This window comes from Vipera ursinii (assembly GCF_947247035.1).
Source record: "Vipera ursinii genome assembly, chromosome: 3".
Taxonomy (NCBI): Eukaryota; Metazoa; Chordata; class Lepidosauria; order Squamata; family Viperidae; genus Vipera; species Vipera ursinii.
The window spans coordinates 72967943-72991516 of NC_139516.1; the positions used below are offsets into that span (position 1 = coordinate 72967943).

A 23574-nucleotide genomic window follows, 5' to 3' on the forward strand; every position below is an offset into this window, starting at 1 on the left:
TGAAGGACGCCTTCATGAAGGAGCCCATCTTGAAACATCCCGACCCGCAATGGCCGTTTGTCGTGGAGGCGGACGCCTCCGACATTGCCATTGGGGCCGTGTTACTCCAGGCGACGACGCCCAGCGGTACCCTTTTCCCTTGCGCGTATCACTCTCGGAAATTGAACCCCTCGGAGCGCAACTATACCATCTGGGAGAAGGAGCTGCTGGCCATCAAGGCGGCGTTCGAGGCTTGGAGGCATCATCTGGAGGGGGCGCGGCATCAGATCGAGGTCCGGACGGACCACAAGAATCTGGAAAGCCTGCAGACCGCTCGGAATTTGAATCAACGCCAGATCCGGTGGTCCCTCTTCTTTGCGAGGTTTGACTTCCGGGTGCGGTACATACCAAGCGGGCACAACCAGAGAGCGGATGCTCTGTCCAGAAAGCCCGAATACACCCGAGCGGAAGACAAGCTTCCGCCCAGGACAGTGATCCCCGTCGAGTCTTTTGCTGCGGTGCGGGAGCCGGTGGATATACGGGCTCGGATCCGGGAGGCGCAGCAGCAGGAGGCGTGGGTGGCTCAGCGGAAGGAAGAGGTGGGGCCAGATTCGCCTTGGTCGGTCACGGATGGACTCCTGTATTATCGTGACCGGCTCTATGTTCCAGGAGGGCCACTCAGGGGACTCGTCCTCAGCCAGTGTCATGATAACCCGGCTGCGGGGCATTTTGGCCTGTTCAAGACTCTGAACTTGGTCTCCCGTACTTTTTGGTGGCCCCGAGTCCGACACGATGTCCAGTCTTATGTCACCTCCTGCATTCCTTGCAGGCAGGCCAAGTCAGCGACAGGGGCCCCGCCTGGTTTACTGCAGCCCTTGCCAACACCCAAGAGACCCTGGGGGGCTGTGTCCATGGACTTTCTGACGGATCTACCCCCATCCTCCGGCTTCACGACAGTGTTTGTGGTGGTGGACATGCTGACCAAGATGGCGCACTTCATCCCTTGTCGCGGCTTACCGTCAGCTCGCGCCACTAGTCGCATGTTCATCCAACAGGTGTTCCGGCTGCACGGCCTTCCCGATAGAGTCGTCTCCGATAGGGGGGCCCAGTTTACAGCCCGCTTCTGGCAGGAGTTGATGCGGGCGTTGGACATTAAGGTTTGCCTCTCGTCCGCGCATCATCCACAAACCGACGGGGGTACCGAGAAGGTCATCGGCATCTTAGAGCAGTATCTGCGCTGCTACGTTAACCTGCAGCAGGACAATTGGGTGGACTATTTGGCCATAGCCGAGTTTGCCTTTAACAACTCGCAGCACACCTCCACGCAGATGACACCGTTCTTGGCCAACGTGGGTTATCACCCCCGGTTTTTCCCCCTTTCTCCCGTGGACTCATCGGAGCCGGCAGCGAACGAATTTATGACGGAGTTACAGGCGATCCATCGGTTGGTGCGACGGCAGCTGGAGAAGGCCAAGGCCGACTACAAGAGGTTCGCCGATCGGTCGAGAAGGGATACGCCTCCACTATCGGTGGGGGATCGGGTCTGGCTGTCCACCAGGAACCTACCATCCACTCGGCCGGCGAGGAAGCTGGACCACCGTTACCTTGGACCGTTCCCAGTCGAGGCCGTCATCAATCCGGTCGCCTATCGTTTAACTCTGCCACGTTCCCTGCGCGTGCACCCCGTCTTCCATCGGTCCTTGTTGGTCCCCGAACAACCGGCCTGTCCACTTCGCCAAGCGGAACCTCCCCCATCAGGAACTCGTGATGGAGGCAGCACCCCCGAGTACGAGGTCGCCAGCATCAGGGATTCCCGCTGGCTGAAAGGTCGCTTCCAGTACCTGATCGAGTGGAAAGGGTACGGGCCGGAGGACTTCACATGGGAAGACGCGACCGCCGTTCATGCCCCTGCGTTGGTGACTGCTTTTCACGAACAGTTCCCATCCCGACCGCATCCGGATCGGCAGACCCGGGGGAAGGGCCCTGCGGTGCGGGATAGTGTTGTGACTCAGGGCCAGCCTGTGGGTCCGACAGCCGGCTCCGACGTATCGGAGGACTCAGATGAGGGGGAGGAGGGAGACGAACCGGCTGATGATGGTTTGGAGGCTTTGCAGAGTCCTCAGCCGGGGACCTCTTCTCAGCTGCGTGAGCCCGAGAGTGCGGAGGATGATGACCCACAGCTGGCCCTGTTCAAGGACGCCCGACGCAGGAGGCAGTCGAGCAGGAACAAACAAAGAAAGGCTATGGGACTCCTCGGGAGGAGGCACAGGGAGACCACGCCCTGAGCTCTCTATAAAAGGAGTGTTTGGGGAGGGGCTGGTTGCTGAAAGCAACTTTTCCGCTTGAGAAGACAAGCTCTAGTGTTTTTGTTAACTGCGTAATTAAATCTTGGCAGAAGCCTTTTAGCCTTGGACGCTCTCCAGTCTCTTCTTTCTGATAAGGGGTTTGTTAGAAGAGGGCTGGTTCAGAACACTTGGCTCCACTCTTCAGTCAAACCCTGTTCTGCACATGCACGCATGTACGCGCATGCACACACATTTTTTGCGGCTCCCAGTTTTTCCTTTTGTGAGGGAACCAGTTCCGATTGGCTCTTTCACTGTTTCAGGTTGCTGACCCCTGGCCTAGGTGAACTAATTAGGCTTAATTAATTCAATACCTTAAAAGAATCTAGCAAGTCTGAAAGTACAATTTCACCACCACCACTTTTAACTACTTGATCCATTAGGGTGAGTCCTCCCTAATTTTCTTTCTCCAACCATTAAGCCACTGACGGCTCCTGCCTCTCATCGGATGGTTTCCAAGGCAGCATCTCTTCCCCTCATTCCCCAAGGTCATCCATACATTCCATTACAATGTCCTGCTGGTAACATATGTGCAGAGATGGTTTCCATTTTTACAGCCTGTGGTTTCTAGCAAGGACTTAATTCTATATATAAGCGATCCCATGTGAGACTGTCAGGCTCCTGTAGACTTGTGTAAAGGCAATTCTCTGTAAAGTTAATGTGGCTGTTGCAGAGAGCTGTACTGTAAGCATATGGCTAAGGAAGGGGAGGGCCTGCTTACTCCACATCCAGTATCAGTTTGAACATGGAACAGTAATGCCTGAACATAGCTTGAGATACCTGAGTAAACAATATTGTTAGAAAACAATGCTCTTTGGCAAAGCTCTTTGTAAATAAGGCTTCTATCCAGGAATTCAGCCAATATCTTCAAAACCCTAGACTAGAGAGAATCAAGGCCCACACCTGAACCTTCCAATATTAGTAAATTTGCTTGTTTTGTTTTTTGCTTCCTTTGAGTCAGTTGTAACTCCTGGGGACTGTGCAGTCTGTGTAGTTTCCTTGGATATATTTGTGGTCTATCATTGCCCTCTTTCTAGGACCAAGAAAGTATGACCAGCCCAAAGTCACCCAGCTGGCCTCATGTCAAAGGGATACCTAAAACTCACTATCTCATGGTTCCTAGCCTGGTCTTCAACCACTGTATCAAACAGGCTCTCAAACTGGCTTTTCTATTTATATAAATGTAATTATGCCTCCCCGTGAGAAAATTATTAGGAAACAGTAGCAGAATCTAACCAAATACCCATCATGAATAGAATAAAAAAAACATTCTAATTGCTAGACATAGGAAAAAGGAATAGCTCATAAAATCAAGTCAAATCTAGGGCCACTGGATTTATGCTGCAAAAAAACCAGGGCAGCCAGGGAATTCAGTAAACTCTCTTTTGATGCTGTCTAGCAATTATTGAGACTTTTGCAATCTAGAACTGGTTACCCTAAACAAACATATTCTTGCCCTGTTCACCGCCCTGAGTCCTTCGGGAGAAGGGCGGTATAGAAATAGTATTAAATAAATAAATAAATAAATGTATCTCTAAGTCTTATCAATGGCAATCAACTCTAGTCCTGGAAGAAATCAGGGATTCTTTTCAAAAAGAGAGAAATTGTTACCTTGGTTCGCTGGATCCGCTCCCGCCTTGCCGAACTCTCAAGTTTTCTTTTTATGTCACCCTGGTGATGTCGCTAATAGGTCCATTTAAAAAAAAAATAGAAAGTAAAGACAAAATCACATTTCAGATTTACCATCTGGTTACATCATTCCTAGAGCACATAACACTACTCTGAGTTGTTACACCTTTTCTCTTTCCTCCCAATCTTTAAGTTATGTTTTTTTCTTCCTTTCCTCTTCATAATCTCTTTTGGACAGGAGGACTGAGGTTCTTTCTGGTTTTTATACATTGCTCTGCTGGCCTTTTGGGGGGAGTGAAGAGCATGACTTCTTAAAATATAAATAGAAAACAAAGTCCCCCATCCAAATGGTTGGTCAAATTTATTGTGTAAGCAAGGCTCATATCAAAGAGCAAGTGACTGTCAAGTGATTAAAGACAGGAGTTTTATTCAAATAGCTATTAGTAAAAGCTGCCCAATAAGTGCATAGGCTTCAAATCCTCCTACATCCAGCAACCTTTTCCCTTTCTTTTTCTTCCTTCTGTCTTTTCAAACCACAACTCCCAGCAAGCAACACTCCCAGCCTAGTTGATAATGATGATTTATATCCCTTTTAAGAACACAAGTAGTACTTGAGAACACAACAGAAGAGATGGGATGGGTAAATTATATAATGCTTTAGCTATCTATGCAATATTATAAATGCAATTCTCAGGCGCATGCAGAGGCAAAATAGGGTGCCAATTTTGATAACATTTTGTCCCATTTTCTGCAATGCATCACAATAATTAGGGATGGAAAGGAAGGAAAAAGAAGTAGCAATTCCCAAGCAGACCAAACATTTCACCGTTGCAATGCATAGTGGTCACGTCATGTAATTAAGCACTGCAGTTTTACCACTCAACAATGAAGTAATTTTCTATGATAATAATACAATAAACAAAGCTACCACCCATACCGCAGTAAGTGGAGAGGGCTGTTTAAGTATTAAAAATTTATCTGAACAGGTAAAAGCATTTTCCCGATGTTTCTTAAAGCTGCTGTTAAAAATGGAGCATGCCAGGTTTCCTTTGCAATGAAGAATAACAAGACACTCTATACCTAATGAGCTCTTGTGAAAATGTCTTTTAAATGTAGACAGCAGGTGTTGGGTATGGAGTGTCATGTCTAACTTAATCCTGAGAGACAACCATTTTCGCAGTTTTTTTAGGTAATAGGCAATAAGCTCGTATGTGTAAATCCCTTGGAGATTTGGATCTAGTAACACTTCTGTGAATGTTATAACTGAAGACTGAGATCCTCAAAAATCTTCGGGAAAAAAAGTACCCAGCAATTTGAAAATCATTATTTTAATATATGGCCAACTGCTCGTAGGACTGAATCCTTTAACAAAAATGTTGGTATCTCCTACATTCAGCACATAATGCTTGCAAATAATAATAATAATAATAATAATAATAATAATAATAATAATAATAATAATAATAATAATAATAATAATAATAATAGCAATAGCAGCAGCAGCTGGAAGGGACCTTGGAGGTCATCTATTCCAACTCCCTGCTCAGGCAGGAAACCCTCTACCAATTCAGGCAAATGGCTGTCCAGTCTCTTCTTAAAAACCTCCAGTGTTGGAGCATTTATAATAGGAGTATTAAAAACCTAGCTGCTTTGAAATGAACTGCTAAGGGTGGGTTATTGTAATATGCACTTTTGCTCTATCATGGCCTCACAGAATAGTGTCTTCAGAGAGAAGCAGGGGCAAGGCAAGGATAAAAAGTTAGGGAGATCAATCCTGAAGATTCAATTTCTAGCTCTGATGTCTTGAAAGAATTACTGTCTACCATTCTAGATTGCAAAAATCCATACAACCACTAGATGGCAGCAAAGGCACAAATCCTCATAACATTTTGGTGCCATCTAGAGAGTCATCTAGATTTTTCCAGTTGTCAGAGTTCAGACACAGTGCTTTTGGAATGTCTTAACTTTACTATATTTCTGAAATATTTTACCTTAATACTGAATAAGACTTTGCTTAGTCTCTTGTCTATCAAGGGATCTAAGTATTAGAGCTAGATTTTGTTCCAGGACTCTTTGCTACCTAGGATAGGACACTTGTCACTGCTGGCTCCTTCTCTCATTTCTAACTAATTTAGGGTTTGCTTTGTTCCCTGCATGGTACTTTGAAGAATAACAAACTGAAAATAAAACATGGGTTCTCTCCTTTTACATGCTCCCATGAACACTTACGGAATATACAATAAGACCCAAACAAGCTGTATTGTTCAGGAGAAAAATGCAATAATCTTAAGTAGAACCTGTTCAACTATATTTGTAAGCTTATTGTATTGTGAAGCCACGTCCTTATTTAGCCCATCAAATCTAAATCTTGAATGTGAAATCACAAGCTGGCAATATGGATATATTGGCACATGGACTTTCCTAAACATGGAATCTTTCCTCTTTGTAATTAGGTTTGAAAAGGTCTTCCGTTTATGAATTCTTTTTAGCTTATGTACTGTAATCACATGAAATTCCCCAGGCACAACAAGAAAATCCCATAAAAGTGTCTGCCTCATGAAAGAAGAAAGATCTGTCTGTAAGAATGAATAGGCAAGCATTGCCATATATTGTGTATGGTGTATGGATGGGTCCAAATATAGGTGTGTATTTTTGAACAAATGATGGAGAGAACATGAGCTGGTGGCCCTGATGCAGCCTAGTAACATCAGTTTTTTTCAACCATAGAAAGGAAAATTCATCAGTGGGGCATTTGTTAAGGATTTTTAAAATAAATAAATGATTGTCATGGAAAAACAACAAAAAGGTATTGTGTACGCCCAATGTAGTTCATAAATAAGTAAAATTCTCTGATATATGAGATTATCAAAATCTTTATGTGGTAGCCATACATTTCTGCTACCACTTCTCACGTTGGAACAAGCTCAATTTACATTCAAAATATATACTATAGTTTATTTAACAAATATCCCCAACTTGGTGCCTTCCAGATGTTATGGATTAAACTTCTATGCTGGCTGGGCTATAATGGAGATGTAATCTATTATATCTGAAGGACCCAGACTAAGATGAGCCACTATTTTTCATTCCAGCAGAAAATTCAGAAAGAAGAATCTTCATTAAACGCCACATGAGATCTCTTATCTCCTTCCCAAAGGGCCATTGCCCCCTCGTTTCCTTTTCACAGGCCCTATTTAGATTTTTCTTTTTACCCCCCCCTCCCCACCCCCCAAAGCTTTCCTCACTATCCTTATCTATTCAATTTTCTTGTTTATCTCAGGAAGGGAAATGGGGAGAAGGGAATATAAAATTTCTATTATGCTCCAAACCAAGTCATAGGTTTCCGCTGCCATCTTTTCTCTTCCAATGCAGATTTCGGTGTGTTTATGTATAGGAGGAAGGGTAATGGAAGTCCACAACAAAACTCTCTTTGGGAATTCCATTGGCAAACTGTTGATAGCTACTAGCTTCGATGATCCATAAGATTTCTTCAAAGATTTTGTCTGTGCAGGGTGTTTCTGATGTTACCAGATGTTTGATCAGCCGGGGAGGGGTAAAAAGTGATAGTCACTATTAAATAATCTCCATGTTTGTGCAAGTATGTATGTATATGCACATCAGACTTAGGTGGTACCTCCTTAGAATTCTAAGATTCTAAGACAGTTGGTCTCAACTGCTGTTTTCTGTTCGTCAGGCGAGTAGCACATAGGTTTCTCAACTTTGCCAAGAACCTGTATAAAATGAATGCTGACTTCTTAGCAAGGCTCAGAGACCTAAAGTTCTCCTGAACTGTATATCTGAGTTTTAGGTGAAACCATGAGAAACAGTAGCATCACAAAGGAAGTCAGAAGGTAGAAACAACCGATAGCTGGAACCGAGCTAGGATGAGGCCTACCTCCAGCCACGCTTCCACTTTTTGTGTGAATGAAATAGCGTCTGCTCCTTCCTGTCCTCCCTCACTCTTTATATCTATGCTTTTGTTTGTTCTGGCCAGTTTCCCATGACCTTTGGTGTTCACATGGGTAGAAGTAAGCATTTTTCTGATGGACCGTGACCAGTTCTTGAGTACACAGATGGGACATGACCTCCTGCTGTCTTTCCCACAGGAGATGACTGTGTGGAATCTAGTGACCATTCTGAGGTCTGGCCAGCAATCTGGCCAATTACAAGTCTCTTTGCTTCTTTTGACAACTAATTTATCTCTCACGTAAGGCATTCTCTCAGAACTGATCGCTACAGTAATAAATCTAGAATAAGTGAAATTACTAATTTTTCTTAATCACAGTTACTAACACATGTTAGAACTACAGGTGTTCCTTAGGTTAGCGAATCAATACAGATTTCTTTTGGGGGAAAAATTAAGCTTTATAAGTGTTCTGGGAGTTAACATCAGGATTTGCACCAATTGATCATAATTTTCCAGATGCTCAATCCTTTGCTCAGGAGTTGATTTATCTTGCAGAAGTCTTTCTAGGTTAGAAACTCGATTGCAGATAAGAATGATGCCTCTACCCAAACAATTGATTGCCCAGAGCTGAACAAGGGATTCAAAGCTTGAAATATCTATGACCCAACATTTAAAAGCCCACCTTCATCACCCCCACAACCTTGGCCCCTGGGATATATTTTCATAATGGTTTTCTCTAGCTTAGGAATTGCTGGTTTCTGCCTGGCCAGTTTCACCGCTTACAAATAGAACAATTCTTCTGCTCTAATGTATGTTAGAGTTGCAATTCAGCATCATTACTAACCCACAATAACTGTCAAACATGTGAAAATGGGTAATTATAATACACTAATGGTTACTAATCAGTGGTGTAGATCTTCTACCAGTCGCAGCATATTTAATGACATTTCCACATGTAGATATTCTCAGAAATCCTAAATATGACTATGACTTTTATGAAGAGTAGCCATAATATAACCATACTTCCATATCAAGAGCTTTGTGAAAAATAGCCTGAGCCAAGCATTCCCGTATATACTTCTGATGATCCTTCTTCATGGCATTTAACCGGTATTCCTTGTCTGATATTATCCTTCCACTTCTTGAGATCTGCCATGAAGAAAACAAAATATGCAGGTAGTGTGTGTTAGAGAAAGAGGATATAAGACTTATACAGCTTCTCACCATAAACTAAAATATTTTCATCATAATCTTAATCTTCTATGAGGACATGGAGATTAAGATAAGCACAGACTGCTCCATTCTCTCCAGCAAAAATGTGATGTTCTACATAACCAAGGTCTTGTTATGTATGTACCAGAGAGACAGGCTAGGTACTTCTGCCATAAAGTTTGTATTTTAATCAAACTAGAATTCAAAAGGGGAAAAAAGACAATAGTATTTTTCTTCTCTTCTAGAAAAAAAAGTCATCAGTGAGGAAATGCTTTGCATATTAACTAAAAAACCAAATCCCATTGTGATCACTGGGGCTTACCCTCAGTGAATACGTATAGGGTTGCAACTACCAAAGCTAATGAAGGGGTACAGAACTCAGATAGAAACCCATCTTTTTTCTGTGATTCTGTTTTCCAGCGGAAGTTTCCAAAGCTAGCAACTTTAAGACTTGTGTACTTCAACTCCCAGAATTCCTCAGCTACTTATGCTGGTTGGGAATTCTGGGAGTTGAAATCCACATGTCTTAAAGTTGCCAAGTTTGGAGAGCCTTGCATTACAGCAAGGGTGGACATTTGTTTTCCCATCACAGGCTACATGTATACCCACAGGATGAACTAATAGGTTGTTTAACGGCAATGCTGATGCATCTAGTGTGGGGTAGAGGCAACCCTGGCTTTTTTATGACTTGTGGACTTCAACTCCCAGAATTTCTGAGCCAGCCATGCTGGCTCAGGAATTCTGGGATTTGAAGTCCATGAGTCATAAAAGAGCCAGGGTTGCCTACGCCTGATCTAGTGGTTTTGAATACCCTTCCTCTTTCCAATACCCTCCTTTTTCTTTCCCAAGCCCACGGTATAGGAAGTTGAACTGGCTTTCTGGATTTAATAGCAATAACACTTAGACTTATATACCGCTTCACAATGCTTTACAGTCCTCTCTAAGCAGTTTATAGAGTCAGCATATTGCCCCTCCAACAATCTGGGTCCTCATTTTACCAACCTTGGAAGGATGGAATGGTGAGTCAACCTTGAGCTGGTCAGGATCGAACTACTGGCAATCAGCAGAATTAGCCTGCAATACTTCATTCTAACCACTGTGCCATCATGGTTCAGTGGTTAAAATGAGCCCATGAACCCTTTGTGAACCACGCACCTCTTATAACTATGTTAGTTATTATAAGTGGAAGGATGGTTTTGAAATCCAAATGCTGAATTGCTAGAGTTTAATTTTGGTATCCTTTTTAAAATACACATCCCTTCAAGCATTGAAGAGTAGCCTTCCAATTATCAACTGGAAACATGCCCTGACATAGCAGATTTATGAAGCCACTCGAGAACAAATCATGCCTGAAAAAAGTATGGAACAGCAGCCTGGTAAGAAATAGCTTAATATTAAGCTTTCTAGTTGGTGTCATTCATGGGTAGAAATGATTTAATATAACTATGTTAAAAGCCCAAGCTTTGTGCCAAGATAGCAAGTCTACATAGAACCTAATCAATCCATGTCACCAAAAGGTCTCCCATAGCATTAAAGTAGGTTGCTGCTGTATTATTGATAGTGAGCCAGGTTTATTAAGATGGAACAAAGCTTCAAATTCCATTAATACTTCTTCATCAGTCATTCTCAGTGTGTTAGACATCTTGAGCATAGAACAGGCTTATTTAGCTTCAAATGTCACTTGAAAATGCTAAGTGGCTCATTTGGTGGCATGATTCTCCTCTAAATGGCTTTTATTTGAATGCTTTTTGACCAAGCAGTCTACTGTTCTGTATTACTGAGCTTATCTATTGGATTCTCATTTTATCCTTTTTCCTGTTTCCTATACAACCAACCAACACACACACAAAATTTAATACACTAGAAAACTGCTCCCCTCCTTTGAAACTTAAGATTGCCCTCGTCTCTTATCTAAAGCACTTCAGTATGAAACATATAACCTGAGTATCTGCATGGATATCCCACTAGATTAAATTACAACCCCCTGGCTCAGATACTAAATAGCAAATATCATTCAACTCTGCAGGATAGACTTCTAAGTAAATATCCATCTTGGATGTCTGTCAATACACCACACGATGCCTGAGTTGGTAGGATACAGGCAGCAGTATCTTGGCTTGCAGAGTAGCTCTAGGTTTTAGATCCTAGCTTGTACAAAACAGAGTGAGCATACATGGAGTAAACCTAAGCTTTGGTTACACTTTATACTGACACAGTATAGAAGGCACAGGTCCAACTAAAACTGGTAACTTATAAAGAAAATTACTAAAAGCATTATGTGATATTTTAAATTGACCAAAACTATGATATGCAGTGTAGGTCAATAATTATGAGCCCACTTGGTGACAATCATGCCGTAATGAAGGCTGAAAGTTAGACTTTACGAGAGTAAATGTTAATGAGCGTGAATGAATGAATAAAATTAGAAAACAATCAGAATTCCTACATTGATAGCAGTTGCATACTACATTCCAGACAGTGGCATCTTCAGGGAAAACAAGGAGGGTCAGATTAAGGAAAGAATCATTGTGGCACTTATAGTGCATGACCTAGTCCTTTTCTATATTCATCAAAATATTTCATGCCCAAAGGGGTAGAGTTTGCAGCACAAGCTAAACTAAATTATACAGATTTCACTGACTCCAGTAAATGGACTTAATAGAAGAGCCAAGTATGAGCTTTTGGGAGAACACTATGCAACCTTTTGAATGAACGCAATCCAGAAGGAAACAAAAATATTCAGATAAGTGAAGTGAATGGATGATGGCAACTGGTTAAGAGATTACAGAAATGATTCAGTGACCAAGAATGAAGGAAGGAAGACTGTTTGGTGAGCATCTGCATTGGAAGTGATACATTTCTTTCAAACAGCTGTTAGCAGACTCTCTTCGTGTATATCTGGATCCGTACCAATCGGGTTTCAGACCCGGGTATAGCACGGAGACGGCATTGGTCGCACTGGTGAATGATCTCTGGTGGGCCCGAGATAGAGGTTATTCCTCTGTCCTGGTCCTATTAGATCTCTCAGCGGCTTTTGATACCATCGACCACGGTATCTTACTGCGTCGTCTTGAGGGGTTGGGAGTGGGAGGCACCGTTCTGCGGTGGTTCTCCTCCTACCTCTCGGGCCGTTTGCAGACGGTGTTAGCAGGGGGGCAGAGGTCAAGCCCTAGGCCCCTTAGTTGTGGAGTGCCTCAGGGATCGGTGCTCTTGCCCCTCCTGTTCAACATCTATATGAAGCCGCTGGGAGAGATCATCCGTGGCTTCGGGGTGAAGTATCATCAATATGCTGATGATACCTAGCTTTTCATCTCCACCCCGAACCAACCCAGTGATGCCCTCGATGTGATGTCCCGTTGCCTGGAAGCGGTACAGATTTGGATGGGAAAGAACAGGCTTCGGCTCAACCTGGCCAAGACTGAGTGGATTTACATACCGTCATCTTGTTTAGTCCAAAAGGTTCCATCTTTGATTATAGGAGGAGAGATGTTACCTCCCATTGATAGAGCACGCAATCTGGGCATCCTCCTAGATTCACGACTCAGTTTTGAAGATCATATTGGAGTCGTAGCTAGGAGGGCATTTGCCCAGATTCGCCTAATATACCAATTGTGCCCCTTTCTGGACCAAGATGCCCTACGTACAGTCACCCACGCACTCGTTACCTCCCGTATAGACTACTGCAATGCTCTCTACATGGGGCTGCCCTTGAAAACCACCCGGAGGCTTCAGCTGGTGCAGAATGCGGCTGCATGGGTAGTGATGGGAGCTCCCCAATACTCCCATATAACACCTCTGCTCCATGAGCTGCATTGGTTACCGGTTGCCCTCTGGGTGAGATTTAAGGTGCTGGTACTTACCTTTAAAGCCCTACATGGCTTAGGCCCAGGATACTTGCAGGACCATCTGCTACTGGGAACGAATTCCCATCGCCAAGTACGCTCACACAGAGAAGGCCTCCTCAGGGTACCGTCGGCTAGACAATGTCGGCTGGCGAACCCCAGGGAAAGGGCCTTCTCTGTGGGAGCGCCAGTCCTATGGAATCAGCTCCCCCCTGAGCTTCGGATGGCCCAAAATCTCCAGTCCTTTCGCCGCAGCCTCAAAACACTCCTTTTCCACCTGGCTGACCTGGACTGACAGGCATTTTAATTATATTTACAATTTTTAATTTATTTTTAATTTTAATTTATTGCACAGATGATTTTAATTTTATTTTTATCTTAATTTCTGTACTTATTATATGTTATTGTTGTTAGCCGCCCTGAGTCCTTCGGGAGATAGGGCGGGATATAAATTCCATTAATAAATAAAATAAATAAATAAATAAATATGCATGGCAAAGGAATTAATATATCTAAAACGTGACTGATTTCCCTATTTATAATGAAAGCCTGAAAGAATTATTGAAGACTAGAAGGCGCTAGAAGGTTCTGAATGTGGGACAAGCACTGTTTGCTAGTTTTAAAAGTAAAAGTAAACTGACTGCAGAAAGATAATCTATAAGATAATTAAATCAATTAAATTGAAATTGAAATTGAAAATGGCCATAAAAGAAATAGTACTAGTGTATTAAATTTACTGTATGCAGAATAGTTTTGATCATGTTAGAAAGGTGAGACTTAGTGGCGCAGTGGTTAGAATGCAGTACTGCAGGCTAACTCACTGCTCAATCAAGGAGTTCGATCCTGACCGGCTCAAAGTTGACTCAGCCTTCTATCCTCCCAGGTTGGTAAAGTGAGGACCCAGATTGCTGGGGTCAATATGCTGACTCTGTAAACTGCTTAGAGAGGGCTGTGAAGCACTGTGAAGCGGTATATAAGTCTAAGCCCTATTGCTATTGTTTGCGGACATAATGTACATGGAAGACCAGAATACAAATAGTCCTCAACTTATGCTCAGTCACTAAATCACCGTTCAAAGTTATGATGGAACACCCCCGCCCCCCCCCCACAACACACCTGGTTCCAAAGTTCTGACAGCTGGGCCTCCCCTACAGCCATTTGAAGTGTCCCGCAGTCACATGATCACAACTTACAATGATTTTGCTGAAAACCTTCCAGTTTTTGGCAACCCCGCCATAAAGCAAACAATGGGTTCACTTAATGACTGTGCTCTTTGCTTAACCAACACTGCAAAAAAGGTCATAAAATCACATCATTCATGTGATTACTCACTATATGACTATCATGACGTATGGCCATAATAGGCAGACTCCATTATGGTCATAAGTTGAGGACTACCTGTATTTGTAATTCAGACAGCACGTGAAGGAAATGATTGCAACTTTTAGCTAAATAACAACAAAAATGTGTAGCATAGTCGAACTAACGATGGGAAAATACATGGACAAATCTGAACAGGTCTCTATATGAAGAAATGGATGAAGAAATGTGATAAAATGAATAAGCTTTGGTGAAATGAAACGCTTTGCAAATAAAATTAGACGTTGAATTTGATAAAAAGCAGATGCTATGTAAGTAGAGAAAACTTGAAGAAAAGTTAAATGCTTGCAAGTACTTCAACACTGAAAGAGAGTGAGATAAGTCCATTTGATATTTTTAATGTACTAATTAATAAATTAAAAGGAATACTAGTAGTGATGATACATAGATATTGATCAGGGAAATACATGTTGTATATACTTTTCTTTTTTAATAATAATTTTATTAAACATTACATTTTTTAAAAAAAAAGCTAATACAAAGTAAAACATAAAACAAGAAAAAATGCAGAAAAGAATAGAAAAAATAATAATACAGTAAATAAAAAGCTAAGAAATATATAAAGAAATGACTTCCCCTTTCATCACAACAAGTATAATCCATTTAAGTAACTTACCCCTTCTCTAAAAATACAACCAATGATCTCTTATTCCCATATCTCATCTCTTATCTATAAATGAATCCTTAAATCCCTGGTCAGCAGAAACTCATTAAGGATTGTCAAAGATAACAGCATATCTATTTTAACCTGAGAAGATGGACAGAAAAATCTGAGGATGTTTAATATTCTAGAAAGGCAGTGGGCAGTGAGGAAAGAATGTTAAAGGAAGTAAAAATAGATGTGCAAAAGAATGTGCTTGTGCCTGCTTTGTTATATGGTAGCTGGGAGTTGGATGATCAGAAAAAAGCATGTTGAATATAAGTTGAATACAGTAGGAACATAAGTGGTGAGTAATAAAACAAAAAGGCCACCAGCACTGACACGGCAAACCACCTGTATACAAAGAGAAGAACAAACTCTCTTTCTAGCCCTGATGATTTTACATAGTATGGTAATGAAATGTCTGCAAGAAAACAACCAAGCTCAAAGAACATCGAGGACCCTGAGTTCAACCCTGAGCTACAAATGTTCTCTTCTACTGGTAAACTAAAAAGAACATCAAGAAAAAAATGGGCACTGGACAAATGTGGATCAAGTATACAAGTGAGTGACCACTACGAAACAATTTAGGTAGCTTAATTATAGACAGAGACTGAATGAGCAGCAAATTGCAAATAAATCTATTAAGAAAGAATGGGTCAAAAAGAAGACTGGATCACATTGGTGAGATCCTCAAAAAGAGACAGTGAGGCGTTTAAATAACAAAAGGCAAGATGTGAAGCAGGATTAATGGATGTGCTGGAAGCAAGACATTTTGTAGATTCAGAAAGATACAGAAAGCATAGTCAGATAGGTTGGCCTAAACTAGGTTTATTCCTTTTCTTATTTCATATCTTTTGTTTCCTTGGATTTCTAGTTTATACTTCTTTTTGTTCTTTGCCTACTGTTGTTTACCCCCAAACTAAAAATACTGTTGCATGACGGCTATGTATCTATGTATGTGCATAAACATGTACAAAAATCTACTGTTCAATGCTTCATGTTCCCACTTTCTAGGCTTTCTTGAATAAAATGGGAGGCAAAGAGTTTTTAAAAAATGGGCCTTTTCTGATATCGGAAAGTATGATCTGCTCACGGTAAACACGGCAGGTGATTAAGGGAATGGAGGAGAAATATGTTACTTCAAGAAGCCAACGAAGTTAGTTCCCTGTCTACAGACACGCACATTCTTTACTGAATGTTGCATTGCTGACACAGATGAGCGTAGCACAATCCTTCAACTAAAATTCTAACTTGATTGTGATTTTGGCTTAAGGCTGTTTTTCTCAGAGAAGGTTAAGATCACTTAACTTTATGAACAAGCAGAAATGGCAATATAAAGCAAAAAAGAAAAAATAAAAAGCCCAAATCCTTCCACTAAATAGAGGATTATAATATAAGGGCAAGACAGTACAATAGAATGGATATTCCAGATGGATCTATTTTTGTACTTCTTCCCTGCACTATTAGGCATGTAATGAAACACGGGCTTTCTAGGATGTGCAGCAACACATTTATTAACCTTTTAAGGTCCACAGAGAGTCATGGTCTAAAGGTATACAGAGAAGCAATTCTAGAGCCCTTTCAGACAAGCAACTGAGTGGATTAAGATGGTGTGAAAGTGCCCTCTACTGGTAAGAAGTACATTTGGCTGGTGGGGGAGGGAATATCATAAAAACAGATCAAACCAAAGATAACTAATCCAGCCCCAAGCCGGACAGAAGTGCAAATAGCATCTTCTCATTTATGTTCCCCAGCAACCAGTGTTGACAGGCATTTTGTCACTGGTATTGAAGGGAATACAAACAGCATCATGATTGGATTAGCTCCCATGTATTTGTCCAATTTACCAATGTGGTAGTAATGGCTACAACGGTTGAACTGGGAATCAAATATGTAGGTTCAAGTCTCCGCTCAGTCCTGAAGCTCACTGGATGACACTGACCTTAACACACTCTCTGTCCAATCTACCTCCCAGCGTAGCTGTTTGGAGGATAAAAATGAGGGCGAGTTTCTTAAAGAAAAGGCAGGATATAAATGAAATAAATCAATAAAGCCAGCCAAGTTTGTGGCCACTATTTCATCATCCTGGAAAGTCAGACTTACGCTATTGAAAGTTTAGGTGATTAGATTTTGGATCTGCTGAATTGAAAGCATAAGTCATTTCTCTATGCTTCTCAGGCTGCTTTAGCTATTTTTCCTTCCACAGATTTGAAGGAGAAAGACATTTGTAAAATAGCCCAATTGGTCAGAAAAAAAGGAAAATAGTCAACCCATTTGGCTTTTATGTCTGCAGGCTAAGCTCTGCATGTCAAAGAGCATTCTACAAGAGATTGCAGGAGATTCTACTTTTTTGAGACATTCTCTAATTCATCTGTAATTCTGTAGTAAATCTATAATAAATCTGTAACAATCTGTAATAATTAGTCAGTAATTCATCTCTATTTCACCTTAAGGTAAAGGTAAAGGTTCTCCCGCACATGCGTGCTAGTCGTTTCCAACTCTAGGGGCCGGTGCTCATCTCCGTTTCAAAGCTGAAGAGCCAGCGCTTGTCCGAGGACGTCTCCGTGGTCATGTGGCCAGCATGACTAGACGCCAAAGGCGCACGGAACGCTGTTACCTTCCCACCGTAGTGGTCCCTATTTTTCTACTTGCATTTTTACGTGATTTCGAACTGCTAGGTTGGCAGAAGCTAGGACGAGTAACAGGCGCTCACTCTGTTACGCGGCACTTGGGATTCGACCCGCCAAACTGCCGACCATCTGATCGACAAGCTCAGCGTCCTAACCCACTAAGCCACCATGTCCCTAATTCACCTTTATTCATTATTAAATGCACAGACCTTAGTTCACTAATCCTACTCATTAAATTCAACAGGTCTAATATTGGAGTGTGAGTAAATTATCATGTTGTTAATGCAACTGGAGTACCTCATTCAATGACATATTTTTGCAGTGTCCTAATGTTACTCTGTTTTGGGAAGAAGTAATTTACAGGTATTAATTTGTTTTTGAAATAGTTTACTATTTTTGTATGTACATGTTCTTTCGAACTACATATTTGCAACATGGGAATTGACAGCTGGACAACAAAAATGGATTCTCCATGCCCTCATTAATGCCAAGAGATTAGTTCTTCAACATTAGAAAGGTAAATTTATAGCTCCAATTATTCAATAAATTGAACCTGATGTTACGTTCACCCTATGAATGAATTGCCTACAGTCACAGATTATGCATGAACGATTACAATGAATTGTAAAACAATTCTAGTGGAATGGTTACATAAAGAATTTCATATGTATGCATGAGAAATTATATATATATATATATGTGTGTGTGTGTGTGTGTGTGTGTGTGTGTGTGTGTGTGTGTGTGTGCGTGTGTCAAATGTTAACTATTTAGATTACCTTGCTAGGCCCCAAACATGGGGCAAATCTTTATTTCCTGTTTTGAAGGCCATCAAACAGGCTGTAGTCACACCGGACAGTTCATATATTTGTGTAAATTACTAACAAAGAATTAAGGGAGACTGAGATGCATTTCTGACTCTTTAGTCTTCATCAGTCAGACATACCCTTCTGAGATTCAAACCTGGGCTGATTGCACATTAGGCAGTGTATTTACCTCTTTGAGCCACAGGATCTCTCTTGCTCTGTTAGCTTTCTGCAAGGGGAGATATGTGTCAAATGTTAACTATTTAGATTACCTTGCTAGGCCCCAAACATGGGGCAAATCTCCCCTTGCAGAAAGCTAACAGAGCGAGAGAGATCCTGTGGCTCAAAGAGGTAAATACACTGCCTAAATTTAGATTACCTTGCTAGGCCCCAAACATGGGGCAAATCTCCCCTTGCAGAAAGCTAACAGAGCGAGAGAGATCCTGTGGCTCAAAGAGGTAAATACACTGCCTAATGTGCAATCAGCCCAGGTTTGAATCTCAGAAGGGTATGTCTGACTGATGAAGACTAAAGAGTCAGAAATGCATCTCAGTCTCCCTTAATTCTTTGTTAGTAATTTACACACACACACACACACACACACACACACACACACACACATATATATATACATATACATATACATACATACATACATACATACATACACACAATTTATCTTGCATTGTTTGTGCTTTTGTTTTTTTGAATTTTTTCTCAGTCTTTTCTCTGTTTTATTAAATAAATTAAGCAAAAGCAAATATATAATATTTGAGTAGTTGTTATTTCTATTCATTGTTCCTGTTCCATGGTACCTAGTTGAAATACTTGAATCTGACATCTCTGCTTTTTAATGGTAGATGTCCCACTTATCCTCCATTTTGGCACAAAAGGCAGCACCTGCCAATGACAATATGTGTGTTTTAAAGATGGGCAGAGGCTGGTTTTGGTCAAATGAGATTTCTAGGTGAAATTATGAAAGTGTCATCAATGGTACAAGGACATGATGTACACATTGTCATTTGATGCCACTGTGGCTTATAACAGACATCTATGGATACAAGCTATTGTGTGAGAAACAGACTGTACCCCAAAATGAAATGTGACATCAGAGCCCAATATGACATCAGACTGTTTTCTCAGAGGTGGGGACTGTTCTTAGGAACACTAAAATCAATGTAGTTGTATTATTCCAACAGAAATAACAGGCAACCGCAATACCAGTGATAGAATCTCTAGGTTTCTATTCTGTTTCCAAAGTTACTCATAATTTAATTCCTATTAAAATAACCTTGCAAATAACTAGTTGAACCTCATTTCTTCCTTAGGCTTTTTCAGGTTATCCACTATCTCAGATAACACTATGTCATGATTCACCTTACAGATCACATATATAGTATGCATACATATATACAAAAGTACATATTCTTACCTTTGTGAAAATATGTGAGAATTCCCATACAGCACGATCTTATGAAGGCTTACTCAGAAGTAAGTCCCACAAAATTTAGTTGGACACTCCTTAGGAAATGAACTTAGGGCCACAAACTTTATGTATATTGGTTGCTATATTATGCTGTCACCTTAATTGGTAACTTTGGGTGCTGTCACAATGATTTATGACAACTGTAATAAAAGTGCATTGGCATGCATTTTCAATACAGGTATGGCCTGAGGGTTTGGCTAGATTTGATTAAAATAACAAGTCTATTTTTAATAAGTTTTAGAGAAGAGGCATGAAACAAGGAAACAGGAAAAAATCTTCAGTCATTACCTGATTATAGTTTTGGACAAAGGACTTTAGTTTAAATTATCATACAGCTAACCCTTTGGATAATGCAGAGCCAGTCAATTTCTCTTAGTCTAACCAACTTCACAAGGTATAAGAGTGGAAGAAATCATAACTGTCTTCTTAAAACTCCTTAAGAGAAAGCTGGCGAGATAAATCTAGAGAAACTAAGAAATATTTGCATACCTACCAGTCCTGACCTCCGCAGATGACGTCTTATCCTGGTGTTGCTGAAATACCCTGTAAGATGCTTGTCTGTTAAACTGTTGTAATTTGCAAGGTATCTGAAATGAACATACCAGCATAGTATGAGAAAATAGTTTTTTTTAAAAAAAACTAGAAAATTAAAGGGATCCACAATAGCATAGATGTCAAGAATTTTTTTTCCAGAATTCTGAGTGGCTCTGCCCAAGCCTAGAATCCTGCTAAACTGAAGTATACTTTCAGTCATCTGCAACTTATTGATGTGCTGGATAGAAAAGATGAGAGTCCCAATCTCTTCTGTCTAATAGGGGTCAGGCTAGGAAAGGTCCTCTATAATTTGATGAGGCTATTGTGTTTAATATAAATACTCCTGCATTGGCTATTAGCTATTCCCAGCTTAGCTTGTTAGCTGAAACCTGTGAAAAATAATTACTAACAATAGTAGCAGTAATTCATTGCTAACCTTTAAAACCCCTAAAATGACTGGGTGTAAGCTTTCTGATGTCTATATATATATATATATATATATATATATATATATATATATATATATATATATATATATATATATATATATATATATATATGGCATTTAAAACCATGTGTCTATATTGCTATTTTCTGTGCTCCACAGAGACAAGACACACACACACACACACACACACACACACACACACAGAGAGAGAGAGAGAGAGAGAGAGAGAGAGAGAGATTAAAGCAGTATCTCTTTTAAATACCAAGCCAACCAAGGAGATACCAGCACATCATAATAATATGATAAGCATCTCTATGGGCTGAGTCATCTTTTTTCTGCTTTTTTTATTCTGCATTAATCCCATGCCTTTGAAACCAGATTACATCCTATCAGGATTTTTAACTTTAATAAACAAAATCACTCTGATGGTGAGAGGCAAAAGAAAAAAAAAGAATAAACTATTCCCTTTACAAAATCATTGACAAAGGCAAAAGAATTACAGGAAGTTTATTTTTGGTTTCACAATAATCCCACAGGTAGCCTACACGAGATAAATTAAACTTTAAACACATAATTTAGTTTGCTGTGTTATGCCTGGTGATTAAACACGGGTGCTATAGCAACTGTTTTATGTTACTTTCTTTATCCTGTTGTTTGCATTTGCATCTGAAACTGCCAGATTACAGTAATTATACCAAATATTGATTTAGTGTGCTTTGCTGGCTCTAGTGTTCTGCATGAATTGGAGGGGGGGGGGAATTGCTTTACCCAATATCCCTTTACTTACTTCCTTCTCAGTATTTCACGGCCTACCTCACAAGCTAAAATGCAGGAGATTTATCCACTGTGATTCAACATTAGCTACTCTAAATCAGGAAAGAATAAGTCAAACAAGCATTCAAGTCAAGGTTTCGGTCTTTATATTGAAAAGACTCATTACAAAAGACAAAAATTGCCTCTTCGGTGTATTAATGCTTGTAGTCTTAATCGTCCTAATTCAGAGTTAGAGAAAGAAGAAAATGAAGACATTAGTGTTTGTCAAAGAAAGACAGGAAGGAAGTGTTGCTGAAACAGAAAGCTTTTTTTTTTAAAGAAGATACGTATCAGTTTAGGCACTGTGTAAATGGTTCTTATAATCCCCTCAATTTCTTGTTTGACTGTTGCCATTGAACTCAAAGACAGCAATTCACATGGAGGGTGACAACCTGTATGGAGTTAAAAGGAGGAGAATCAGAGCCAACAGATGCATTATGAATTTATGGAAACAGATTTTGGTAAAGACTGCTTTGCCAAACTAAACTTGGGAATTCTGGGAGTTTAGGCATTACAGCAGAGTAGAAATACTGTTCTGAAAGCATAATGAGGAATAGTCTTGGAAACTGAGTGAAAGGCTGATCTGGTTGCTCTCTAATCACAACCTTGTTCATATTTGATTCTTGGAAAGAAGCAAGGTCAGGCACTGGGTATTTATATTGGAAAGTAATAATGCACTTCAGAAAAATGAGGGCATGGGAGTCAGTGGCCTTATGGTTGGGTAAGACCATAAATTATCTTTCAGCATGAAAGAAAATGAAAATAATCCTGGCTGTTGATAGACCACAAGTACAAACTGAATGGACATATGGGGGGGGGGAATTGCAAAGATGATACCCAACTAATCTGAGGCTGCAGATTCTTCAGGATTATGAAAAACAAACTAGCCAATTACATTACTCCTGTGAGCCAGCTGGTCAACTTATTGGCACGTCTTCACCTGGAAAGTCCTTGGCTCACTTTTCGAGATCAACAAAATGTCAAGAAAATTCAAGAGAAAAACTGGACATGCACAAGGGTCTACAGACGTAACAACTGCAACACAAGACTTCTAGCTTTGGTGGATAACTTCTAATCAGACCTGGCATTCAGCCCGTTTATTTGAAAAAATGAAGTAGTGGGGTAGTCCAGTTCATAGGAGAGCTTAACTCCTCGAACCAAATTAGTTTTTCTGACACTCAGAAACTCCAATACAATGGCAGATAATATGACATCACTGGCTGCCTGCCTAGATATAGTTTCCACCAACGTAATGAATTGTGTACCATTCACTCAAACATGCACAGATTACTGAAAACCTAAACTAGGCTTTCTTTTATAAGTGCTAATAGCAAACTATTGTGCAGGTATAATGTTTACACTGCTGGAATGAACAGAAGGGAACAACCCTCTTTCTAGTTACCTGTTCCTGACCATTAATGGAACACTATTTGTTTACCACAACCTTATTGATCATACCTGAGGATAAAAGTGGGGGGGGGAAACATCTTTAGGTGAGGTGAGGGAAAACATGAAGATATTCACTAAGAAGGAACATGCTAATAAAGATCAAAAGCCCATTTCAATTCAATCTGCCTACCAAAGACATCATATGGGAAATAGCTCTCTCCAATGGTGTTCTTAATCATTATGGTTCAAGGCCATGCTGTTTGATTCTTAAGGCAGTATAACATCATTATGATGGCATCATTACCTTTATCCTTAATCTGTCTACACAATTAAAGCTGTCCGATTAAAGATGGTGACGCCCATTACTACATCATGTGGAAGTGAATTCCAGGGTTTATCTATGCTCTATGGGAAGAAATCCCTGCCATTTTCCAGTTCTGAGCGTTCTACCATTCAGCTTAGTTAGATGATTCAGGTAAATGTATTATGAACAAAGAGAACGTGTGGCCTTTTACTTTGAGGCAGCTAACAAAAGAA

The 23574-nt window shown here is 40.7% G+C and overlaps 1 protein-coding gene across 2 annotated transcripts in view; it reads right to left on the reverse strand.

The window, feature by feature from the left end:
• ERICH3 (glutamate rich 3) overlaps nt 1-23574 on the reverse strand; it is a 78015-nt gene that overhangs the window by 48676 nt on the left and 5765 nt on the right. Inside the window, exons 2-4 of one of the 2 annotated variants that reach the window (XM_083360466.1) lie at nt 20347-20440; nt 8881-9006; nt 3933-4004 (exon numbers count right to left, since the gene is read on the reverse strand). In XM_083360466.1, the coding sequence (XP_083216592.1) occupies nt 3933-4004; nt 8881-9006; nt 20347-20440 (292 nt within the window). Of the gene's footprint in view, nt 1-3932; nt 4005-8880; nt 9007-20342; nt 20441-23574 lie in introns of both variants that reach the window. The other variant, XM_083360467.1, reaches the window with a different exon arrangement.